Source organism: Saccharomyces paradoxus, assembly GCF_002079055.1.
Source record: "Saccharomyces paradoxus strain CBS432 chromosome XII sequence".
Taxonomy (NCBI): domain Eukaryota; kingdom Fungi; phylum Ascomycota; class Saccharomycetes; order Saccharomycetales; family Saccharomycetaceae; genus Saccharomyces; species Saccharomyces paradoxus.
This window is the reverse complement of record NC_047498.1, coordinates 980,996-992,776: the sequence shown is the minus strand read 5'-3', so window position 1 is coordinate 992,776 and position 11,781 is coordinate 980,996. Positions and strand designations below refer to the sequence as shown.

General features: G+C 37.4%; 4 protein-coding genes across 4 annotated transcripts; 2 read left to right on the top strand and 2 right to left on the bottom strand.

Moving 5' to 3' along the window:
• Window positions 1-934: 934 nt before the first annotated feature.
• On the top strand, window positions 935-2,122 carry RIF2 (Rif2p; the record flags this gene model as incomplete). Its single annotated transcript, XM_033912289.1, has 1 exon — window positions 935-2,122. The coding sequence occupies one exon, from the start codon at window positions 935-937 to the stop codon at window positions 2,120-2,122; it is 1,188 nt and encodes a 395-aa protein (XP_033768180.1).
• Window positions 2,123-2,547: 425 nt separating this feature from the next.
• Window positions 2,548-4,644, top strand: SST2 (GTPase-activating protein SST2; the record flags this gene model as incomplete). The annotated part of the gene is made up of 1 exon (XM_033912288.1): window positions 2,548-4,644. One exon carries the CDS (start codon window positions 2,548-2,550, stop codon window positions 4,642-4,644), a length of 2,097 nt encoding a protein of 698 aa, XP_033768179.1.
• A 525-nt stretch (window positions 4,645-5,169) lies between these two features.
• On the bottom strand, window positions 5,170-7,833 carry LEU3 (leucine-responsive transcriptional regulator LEU3; the record flags this gene model as incomplete). Its single annotated transcript, XM_033912287.1, has 1 exon — window positions 5,170-7,833. The coding sequence occupies one exon, from the start codon at window positions 7,831-7,833 to the stop codon at window positions 5,170-5,172; it is 2,664 nt and encodes an 887-aa protein (XP_033768178.1).
• Window positions 7,834-8,179: 346 nt separating this feature from the next.
• HMG2 (hydroxymethylglutaryl-CoA reductase (NADPH) HMG2) lies at window positions 8,180-11,299 on the bottom strand (the record flags this gene model as incomplete). The annotated part of the gene is made up of 1 exon (XM_033912286.1): window positions 8,180-11,299. The coding sequence occupies one exon, from the start codon at window positions 11,297-11,299 to the stop codon at window positions 8,180-8,182; it is 3,120 nt and encodes a 1,039-aa protein (XP_033768177.1).
• Window positions 11,300-11,781: the final 482 nt, after the last annotated feature.

The window sequence follows — 11,781 nt, the reverse complement described above, 5'->3', positions numbered from 1 at the left end:
ATGGATTTGTTAGGCCCTTTCATAAGGGATTTACGGTTTATATCGCATTGAATGGCGTTATTGCCCAGACTACAACACCACGAAGACCCTTTTTCACGCCTCCCTTATTTCCGTCTTTATTTCCGTCGAATAGATGGCATGTTCTACGTGTGACGTGATATCCTTTGTGATGTAGTTAATAGTAGTTAATAGTAGCTAATAGTATGAGCTACAAACCAAAACAAAAAAAAAAATATACACGCCGAGAGCTAGTGGCAACGAAATCTCAATATTTTGAAATTCTGATCAAAACAGGCCGGACTTTTTATGCTCTTTCTTGATGGTCTTTTTTAAACTTGGTTGACTGTATGAATGCTAAACTCTACCAAAAAAATCGGTAGATTATTTAATTGTAATAGCGCGTAAATGGATTCTCAGTAACTTATGCCAGATCAGATCATAGTTAGAGAGATAAAATACATAAAAGATTCTTGTGGCCTTCTTTTTGTACCCAGAGCGTTGAAAATGATAGCGGCTATTTTCCTTTTGTCCTTCATTTCTTTTTCTCTTTGCAAGGGTTATGAGATATAAAATAGAGGCCAGTTTTCATTGTACATATGAACTTTTACCTTATGGCTCTTTTTGCTCTCTTCTTCACGTAAAAATGCCTGGTTAGATTTTGCTTCGCTGGAATGATATCGTTAACTATTCATGTTGAGATAGTTCCATATAATATTATTGTAAGGGATGCTATTGCGATAAAAGGCAACCCGGCTTAAAATAACCTGATGTTATTATTTTGGTTTTCTAAGGTGGCAGGTATTTTTAAATAGAGATAACGCCATGCTAACATTTGTTTACATGACAGATTTTTTAATCATCAACTTCGATTAAAAGAGGTCGATGTATGTACGGATATAGATATAAGTACGGACGAGATTAAGATATAGAGACGATGGAGCATGTAGATTCCGACTTTGCACCTATAAGGAGGTCAGAAAGGGTTGTCGATAGTGACAAGATTATGAAAGCCATAAGCGATGATCTGGAGCAAAAAAATTTCACCGTACTGAGAAAGTTGAATCTTGTTCCAATTAAAAAGAGTGTGAGTAGCTCAAAAGTTTCTAAGGCAAGCCCAGTTAAGGAGCCAATGGACCACGCTTTCTACCAGAAATTCAAATCAAGGGCTTTACAAGAATTAAGCACTAGTTATTCCTCAATAAGCTATGTTCCGGGCTTGAGTGAGTTTCTTTCAAATAAGCTCGGAAATATGAAAAATTATATTGTTTTTTTCAACCAAGTTAAACATATACATCAGTATGCTGGTATTGATCGCTTAGTTTCTGAAATACTGTCATTAGTCGACCTAAATGTCGTAATTATCGAAATGAACGATTACTTAACGGAGGAGGATCTTTCCTCAAATAAATCAAAAGGTTGCATCGAGTCAAGGGAGCAGTGTCGATATAAAGTACATTTGGATTTTGAAACTAATGAAGAACCTTTAAATAACACGCTTGATTTAATGATGACGGTTATCAAGAAAATAGATAACGACCAGAAAATCAATCACATTTTTTACTTCAAATTCGAACAATTAGATGAAATGTCTTCTTCAACTGTAATAGCACCTTCGAAGCTTAGGGAATTCATCAAAGTTTTATCGTTTCTTGAAAAAACAAAGAATGTCGCATTTAAATTTCTATTTTATTCAAATAACGTTGGTATTTCATCTCTCTTATCAACAACTCTCAAAAAAAAAATCAGCACCGAGCTTACCGTATTTGAGATGCCGATATTAACATGCGTCCAAGTACAAGAACATTTAAAAAAAATGATAATGTTTACCTTTGATCCCGAAAATAAGTTACTGCAGTCGTACAACTCGCTTGTCACATTCCAGTTGAATGATAGAGAATCCAAATTAGCAAATTTTTTTGAATTTCTGCGGACCTTTCCGCATCCTTTTACCTACTTGTTTAACGCCTACACTGAGATCATAGTTCAGAGTAGAACTTTTAATGGATTACTGGACAAGATTGCTAATGGACTGACAGTAAAAAACTACCCACACCATACTTATAACTTCAAGAAAAACCAGCGTCTTCCACTTAAGGTGACTCGAAGAGTACGTGATAGGTAATTGTCAAAATTTTCTGGAGGGGTAGAAGACTGAAAACAATCATTATTCTTCCGAAAATGTCCAAGTTGAATTATTTCTGTTGTCTGTATTAAAATTAGCGCCTTAAAGCATGCAAAGTTTTACTGAAATATTTTCATTAATTATGGGATGTCTGGATGTTGAACGTTTCATAATATCTAATTTTGAAACAATGATCTCAACACTGCATTTTTTCGCTAAGACCTGAATTTGGTTACTGATGCATGCAAAAATGTTGTGTGGCCTGTTATATTTATACCAGTGAGTTAACCATTATGTTAATTCTTTCTTTATCTGTCATCGTCTTTAAACTTGGGAGATATGACTTTTGTACGTTGCTTCCAGATTTTGTGCGGCCTATCTGAAGTGACATAGGTCCAATATAGTGATTAAAAAATAGTTCTGAAATGGTGGATAAAAACAGGACGTTGCATGAATTGTCTTCAAAAAATTTTAGCAGAACGCCGAATGGACTGATTTTTACCAATGATTTAAAGACCGTATATTCCATTTTTCTTATTTGTTTAGATTTGAAAGAGAAAAAGAACAACAGTGATACCAAATCGTTCTTATTAACACCATTTACTAAACACTTCCACTTTAGCTTCACATATCAGGAAGCTATTAAAGCAATGGGTCAGTTGGAACTAAAAGTGGATATGAACACAACTTGCATTAATGTTTCATACAATATTAAACCCGGTTTGGCCCGTCACCTTCTTACATTATTCATGTCTTCTAAGCTACTACATACACCACAGGACAGAACTCGTGGCGAGCCTAAGGAGAAAGTTCTTTTTCAACCGACACCTAAGGGGGTCGCTGTTTTACAAAAGTACGTTAGAGATATTGGGTTGAAAAAAATGCCTGATATTCTTTTGTCATCGTTTAACTCTATGAAACTTTTTTCTTTTGAGAGAAGCTCCGTTACGGATTCAATTATTCATAGTGATTATTTGATCCATATACTTTTCATCAAAATGATGGGTGCCAAGCCCAATGTTTGGTCCCCAACAAATGCCGATGATCCATTACCTTGCCTATCTTCGTTGTTAGAATACACCAATAATGATGATACATTTACTTTTGAGAAATCTAAGCCAGAGCAAGGATGGCAAGCTCAGATTGAAAATATTGATATCAATGACTCAGAAAGGGTATCACCATTAGCTCATCGGTTCTTTACGAATCCAGATTCCGAGTCTCACACGCAATACTATGTTTCCGATGCAGGAATTAGGTTGTTTGAGGATAAAGCCTTTGGCACTTCCAAAAAAATTACGATTAAGTACACTTTTACAACAAAAGCTATATGGCAGTGGATAATGGATTGCACTGATATAATGCACGTTAAAGAAGCGGTCTCTTTGGCAGCTTTATTTTTAAAAATGGGGCTGGTTGTACCAGTTCTTTTACAACCATCACGCACTGACAAGAAAAAGTTTCAAATCAGCAGATCTTCATTTTTTACCTTGTCCAAACGTGGTTGGGATTTGGTTTCTTGGACAGGTTGTAAGAGCAATAACGTTCGAGCACCAAATGGTAGCACAATAGATCTAGATTTTACATCAAAGTGTCACATGACTGTTCGTGATGAAAAAAGGACACTGGATGAGAGCGAAGGTTTTTCCCAAGACATACTTATCTCTTCGAGTAATCTAAATAAACTGGACTATGTGTTAAATGACCCAGGTATGAGATATTTATTCAGACGCCATCTGGAAAAAGAATTTTGCGTAGAAAACCTGGACGTATTTATCGAAATTAAGAGATTCTTAAAGAAAATGACAATCCTGAAGAAATTGATAGATTCTAAGCATTGTAATAAAAAAATTAATATCGGTTGTTCAAAAAACAATATTGTAAAAACTATTGATTCAGCTTTGATGAAACAGGCCAACGAGTGCCTTGAAATGGCGTATCACATTTACTCGTCCTATATCATGATAGGATCACCATATCAGTTAAATATCCATCACAACTTGCGTCAGAACATTTCTGACATTATGCTACACCCACATTCTCCATTATCAGAACAGTTTCCTACTAGTCTAGATGATTCATTGCTTGAATGCGCGGAATCAAAAGCTTCATTAATCGGTTCAACGGACGGTAACACGTTGGATGAACCTCCGGAAGTCATTCTCAAACCTTCGAGGACTCTTTCAAATGAAAACTGTCTATTTAAAAAGCAAGGATCCAAACAACAATTAAAAGAATATAAACCTGCCCCGCTAACTCTGGCAGAAGCACATTCTACCAATTCATCGGTAGAAAATCCTCATACAATTGTACAGTATGGCACCGACGATACCCAAAATAGTACCAGATCGTATGGTTCATTACCAGCAACTTTGAAGGTCCTTAGGAAATTATATCCCCTTTTCGAGATCGTCAGTAATGAAATGTATAGGCTGATGAACAACGATTCCTTTCAAAAATTTACCCAGTCAGACGTATACAAAGATGCCAGCGCTTTACTAGAAATCCAAGAAAAATGCTAATCTTATTGTGAGAGTTCTACTCATTTTCACGTACAAGCGCATGAACGGCCTTCTTTTTTTCTTTAATTTACCTAACTTAATAATATCTTGATACCCATGTGGGCTGTTGTAAATGTTATGCATAAAATAAGCGAAGGCGTGAGTTTTATATTCATAAGGATCAACGGTAGTATGATTAAACAAAATCATCGGTTATCTAATATAATTTTTATTCTTGATGTATAAATAAGAAAGCACTAACGCATTCAACCTATCATAAACCTGTTATGAAGGGCGCTGGCTGGTGATTTAAGTCCATCTAGGAAATTTTTTATTACTCCCTTCGAAGATCAAAAACATTTGAGCATATATATCATAACACAGCCTTTTTTACACTTTTTTCAGCTGAGTTATTTGAGGACAAATAATAGTGTGCGCAAATGGAAGAAATATAAACGTATACAGGAAATTATTTAGCCTCCCTTGTAGCACCGCATTATATAACAATTCTTCGAGGGTAAACATTACGTAAATGAGGCAAAGACTTTAAACCTTAGGATTGAACGCAAATTCATTCATTAAAATATCAACATCTCTCCAGACCATATCAGATTCCCAGTTATCCCAACTAGCCATGATGGAATTGGGTGATTCTTTAATTGCAGTTGTAACAGGGTTTGATTGAACCATAGGATACGTTTCCAACAGAGAAGAGTTGGTTTGTGTCGCTGACTGTGTGTTTTCTTGCATTTGTGTTATTGGAAGAGGCGGTTGGTTTGCCAGATGTTCAGCATTCGTCTCTATTGGCAAAGGCTCATTGATAACTTCATTGTCCTTAATATCTGTGGAAGTACTAGAATCTAAATTTGCGTGCTTCAGCTGCTCCCTAGGTGACATTTTAGTAAGGATTCCTCTATATGATATATTGTTCGCCACTTGACTATTTGGAGTTGTTAATGAGCTTCCACTACTGGTAGAACCTGCATTTATTGGATTTGGGTCTAGTGGAATTGTTTCAATTATTCTTCTTGCTTTCTTTTCCGGGTGCCTTACATTGGTAAATTTCCTTGTCCTTAGTTGCTGATTATCCATATTTTCTGGAACTTTACCGCTCAGCTCTTCTTCTTCTTCTTCTTCTTCTTCTTCTCCCTCCTCATCTTCATCTTCCTCTTCCTCCTCATCGACATTATAAGCTGTAGAAACCTTTGTCTCTCTTTCTAGTTTAGCCATACCACATTTCTCCTTTAGGATATATAAGCAATCAAAAAAGACGTTCACCGACATTCTAGACTTTATGGTAATGCCCAAATTGAAATCATTTTCTAATCTGCCTCCGCCTTCCTTTTGATCGTTTTTCCACGCATCATACATATTTGCAAATAAACTCCATATGCTTCGCATTATTCCGGACGATCTGTATGCCATATCATATTTTAAAACTGAGGCATTAAACGTTAACGAAATTGCGTTGTTATAAGCTTTTTTACCTGAGTTAATATCTAGCATTGAGTGAAGTGATGAATGTATGAGTTTACTAATAATACAGGCAGACTGCCATATATTCAAGACAAACAAACCTGGAAAGTACTTAATGATAGTAGGGTCATGTTCCCACATGCTATTGGCGTGTATAAGAAAGTTTACTGCGGCATTATAAACTTTCACCAATCCACGCTTCGTTTCAAAACTCGTATCGAGTTCCATAACAGAATACGATCCCTCATAAATATTGCCATTTGATTTTCCAGAATTTGGAGAGGTAACGTCCGTGAAATAATAGGTTAATAAGTGAACTTTGGCCACTAGTAACAAAAATTTTCGGATATCATCTAAGCTATTCTCTTCAAGACTAATCTCTAGTTGGCTTAGTTGTTGATTAAGGACGTGCAACAAGGGCTGCTTTTCCTCCTGACTTACCATCCCCGTTGCACTAGCTGGGGTGGAGTTCATTGTGTTTACGATTTGGTTCTCAAATCTGGCAATTTGAGCCATCTGCCTTAGTTCATTGGGTATATCTGCTTGGTTTTTTGTACTGGGCATTCTGATAGAGCTGATTACTAGATAATCAAAGGAAACATAAGCTGGGAACCCAAATGATGACGCCACTGTTTGGGATACAACATTGCAACAAATCCAAGTTCGTATTTGCTCGTTAACTAATTCTGAATTTGCCGAAGCATACTCTTTCGAAAAACCTGCACAATTCAGCCCTACCCGCAGTGCTTGGAACATTGCTGTTCCTATGGTATTCCACGAAGTGTCAGCGCTTAACGAAGAGGTCAAAGGAGGCCAGAAAGTGTATAGAAGAAATGCTTGCACGGAGTATACGGATGCTACGTTTAAAACGGGTTCGTCCTTATCTGATGGAGTATATCGAATGATTGGAGATATGGTTATTTCCGATAAAACGGACTTTACCAACACTGACAATCGAGTCATCAAGTCCGTAGCCCCAAATTTTCGCCTTAAACCAATGAGTAGGATGACCCAGAATAAGCAAGGAGATAAGTGATAGATTCGCTCTGCTCCTTTTGAAAGGTCAACTACTGGTAAAAATTGGTGATATTTTGTCGCAAATTCTTGAAACAGCTCAGCAATATCGCTGCTTGACAAGTATACATCACCCAGACTTTTCGGTAAGCACTTTAGTTGTTCTTCTGTCATAACGTTCATTGGATGCACAGGGTCGAAGTTTGTCGAGCTTAAGAGCGTTAAAGGAGAAGAATCCGTATGTTTTCTGTTGGTACTATAAGCAATAGGTTCCGCCCGAAGTGTCTTGCACGACCTCGGTTCTATGTCTGCCGACTCAAATGCACTCTTCCTGAGTTGTTTTACTTTTTCCTTTGTGAAGTTACTATTATCCAAAACAATCTCTTGTTCCTCTTCAATTTTCTTCAAAATCTCATCTGAAGTTAAATTTGTCAAAGTTCTGGTGAGTTCCTTGAATCTTTTTTCAATAGCTTCATTCCTTGCTCTTTTATAAGTTCTTCTGAAATCTCGCTTTAATATGCATGGGACATTCTTTTTAGCACATTTAGTGCATGGTTCCGGAGCTCTTTCGTGAGCATCACATTTTGACTTCTGTTGCCGACATTCCACACAGGCAAATTTCCTTTTTCTAGAATTCATCCCAGCCCTGTTCCTAGTTTCACTGTGGCTCATTTCACTTCCTGACTGTGAAGTCGCTACAGAATCTGATCTTCCTTCCATAATTGAAAAAAAGTATTTGTAATAACGTTATTGAGCAATTTTTACTTGAGGTAATTTAAAGGTTCCTCAAATCGCGGACAGCTCTTGCAACCTACTTTGGTAATCTTATATATCATGATACTCTTCTATTGTTGTGCTCATTACTTTTCATTTTTTGCTTTGAAAAACTTTGAAAAAGCGCATTGTTAGGTGGTAGATTAGGCGGCATCTGATCGAAGAGAAGTTTGACGTAGCGAGTCATTTTGATTAACTTGTTATTACATGCAGATGATTTAGAATAGCTAGACAATACAAAGATATAAAATATCACCATGTAAACTACAAGAGTTATAATAATGCTGAGGTTTTATGAGGGAGGGCCTCCGTTACTAGGTTGTGGGGATTCATTGGCTCTGTTTGTTTTACGATTGTGAGTCATATGGCTTTGTACTAGGTGACCAGCAGCAAGTGCGGAGCACAGAGACAATTCACCAGCCAAGACAGCACACGCGATTATTCTAGCTAATTGCCTAGCATTTGCTCCAGGTTCAGTAGGGTGAGGACCACGAACCCCGAGAAGATCAAGCATGGCACCCTGAGGCTCTAAAACTGTACCCCCACCGATCGTACCCACTTCGATAGATGGCATAGAAACGGAAATCCTTAAATCTCCATCAACTTCCTTCATCAAAGTTATACAGTTCGAACTTTCTACGTTCTGTGCGGGATCTTGGCCCAATGCCAAGAAAAGTGCGGTGACCAAATTAGCTGCATGCGCATTGAAACCACCAACAGATCCAGCCATTGCAGATCCAACCAAGTTCTTAGATATATTTAATTCGACCAAAGCAGCAACATCGCTCTTTAAAACACTTTTGACAACATCACCAGGAATAGTAGCTTCAGCTACGACACTTTTACCACGACCTTCGATCCAGTTGATTGCGGCAGGTTTTTTATCGGTACAATAGTTACCGGATACGGAGACAACTTCCATATCTTCCCAGCCGTACTCTTCTACCATTTGCTTTAATGAGTATTCGACACCTTTGGATATCATATTCATACCCATCGCATCACCAGTAGTTGTTCTAAATCTCATGAAAAGCAAGTCGCCTGCTAGACAAGTTTGAATATGTTGCAAACGGGCAAATCTTGATGTAGAATTAAAAGCCTTCTTAATGGCGTTTTGTCCCTCTTCTGAGTCTAGCCATATCTTGCAAGCACCGGATCTCTTTAAAGTAGGGAAACGGACTACTGGACCTCTTGTCATACCATCCTTAGTTAAAACAGTTGTTGCACCACCACCAGCATTTATGGCTTTACAACCACGCATAGCCGACGCCACTAAGCAACCTTCAGTAGTAGCCATTGGAATATGATAAGATGTTCCATCGATAATCAATGGACCAATTACACCAACCGGTATAGGCATATACCCAATGACGTTCTCACAGCAAGCACCAAATACGCGATCATAATCGTAGTTTCTGAAGGGCAGTTTTTCGGAAACTAAAATTGGTGACTCAGCCAAAGCTGAAAGTGCCTTCCTCCTAACTAAAACAGCACGAGTAGTGTCCTCTAATTTTTTTTCTAGAGAATATAATGGCAGCTTACCGTTGACCACAAGATCAGAAACCTCTGTATTATTCATGTTTTTTAATTGTTCCTTGTCCATAAGTTCCACTAAATTCGATAAAGGACGGATAGGCTCGTCCTGGAAACTTAAAGCATACACACATTCGTTATTCTGAATTTCTTCGGAGATCGCTATATCTCTCGCCGTCACTGAGGTTTCTAGGCCTGAAGAAGCAGGCACACTTTGAGTTTCTGAAAACTCAATTGTTGCCGATTTTTGCACGACAACAAGATCATCGATCTTCTTCGACTGTGGCTGAAAGTTCATGTATCCTGTGTGAATTTTCGCAGCATTCAGTAAATAAACATTAATGGAAATACTAACTGCAAATGCAAAAAAAAGTAATTTGCTGATAAACTGGTCCCGAATAGCATTGCTAACAGAGTCAATGATAAGTAGCACAGAATCTTCAATTTGATGGTATTTTTTCAGTGGAGTATAGTATTGTTTTGGCAAAACGGAAATGATCACCTGATTACTGAGGTTGCCAATATCTTTATAATTGATGAAATTTGGTAACGAGTAAATTGTAGAGTCAAAATACACTGTGTTTAGTATTGTGGCATTTAACTTATCTGTAAACACATAAAGGTTGATCAATAGTAGGAGACCAATAACTGATGCTTTTCCTAAAAGTATAGCCACATTGGATCTTAAAAAATGTGGTTCTGAAGCCGTTTCGTCCTTATATATAATATCGGCTGTAGTTGGAACAACGCCGTCTTCTTCCAAAGTCTGTCTGATGAGGGTCGATCTGTGAATGATATTAATTTCCAGTTTCATAGACAATATGGCAGAATAGAAAGTGGCAGATAAAATCAAGTCGAAAATTAACATAAAAGTTGACAAAATACAGAAATTAACCAACCCGGGTAGATGCCTAGCATAAATAGCGCAGCTAACAAAGGAGCTAATATAAAATAAGTAGTCACGGATTAAGTAGGAGCCTTCTTGGAACATTGCCTCATAAATAATGTTGCTTACCGTTATTTTCTTGTCAATACTGATTCTGTGGAATTTTTGTAATGAGAATGCCGCAAGTCGAACTTTATGCTTAAAGCCAATAATTACTACAATAAATGGTAGTCCAATGATCAAACTTAATAAGGAAGCTGGTTTCTTCAACAAACTGTGGGTTGTGTACAATGATAAATATAATGCACATGCAGAGTTTGAAAGAGCGGAAAAGCTTAACCAAAATTTTGATCCGATTTTTCTCATGTCATTAAACAGGCAACAGAGAGTATAAAAAAGAGTAAAGTAAGCAGCCAGGATGATAAACAAATCAAATTGATCAAATTCGCTGGTTTTATTGGAAAATTGCTTGACCATATTTCTGTAAATATTATGCAGGTCCAAAATAAAATTGCTATTGTTTCTCAATCTCCATTTCGTTCCGTTCTCAGACACCAGTTCGGTTTGTATCTTTGGCTCCTCACTTAATAAGTATCGAGTATGATCAACGCTATAAATAACATCATCAAGGGAAGGCAAAGTCGTTGAATTGTCCTTACTTTGAAAACTTATAGTGGACAAATAATAATGAAAAGGGGTATAAATATCGGCGGCTTCCTTAGAACTGAGCAGCTTCCACGTGTCGGACACAGGAGACCTATAATAGTGTGTGCATTTTTCAAACAGTTCATCCGGCTTGATGCTTAAGTACGTGGAATACTGGTTAGAGTCCAGCTTCCATTCGTTAAGATAAGATTGTGTTACTGATAGATAGGCAGCGGCGCTTAATAAAACAGCAACAACAATAACATGGATTGGGTACCTCGCACTAAACCTAGCAGTGCAAGCAAAGGGCTTTACCAGATGTATTATAGTTTTTAAGGGAAGCGACATCTGAGGTTATATGTGGGAATCTTGTTGAGCTTATTTGAAAAGAACGCGGTTAGGAGAAGTAAGTCGGATTGGTTCCTCACGGAAGTATCTTACTATAACTTGCTCGTACAAAATATTCCCTTTGGTGGTGCACCTCTTTGAGGTGTATCTGCAGCAGTAGGTTCTTGAGGTGATAGCAAAAGTGATCTTTTGATATCTGACAACCCTTGAACGCAGCATCTTATTGTTCTCGACTAACTTTTGTCGCGCTGTCGAAAGGGATTCAACAAAACAATGCGTTCGTTTCTAACGATCAATGGTTAATATATTGTATAAGTATATATGACAATAACCATACATATTGCTAAGCTATTTTTGAAACGACGATTTCCTTTGATTTAAAACGCCCACAAATTAGTTGGGGGCGTTCTGATAACTGTGTTAATACTCTCAGTATAAATATGCATAGACAAGTAGCTGGGCGGCTATATCACAAAATAGCA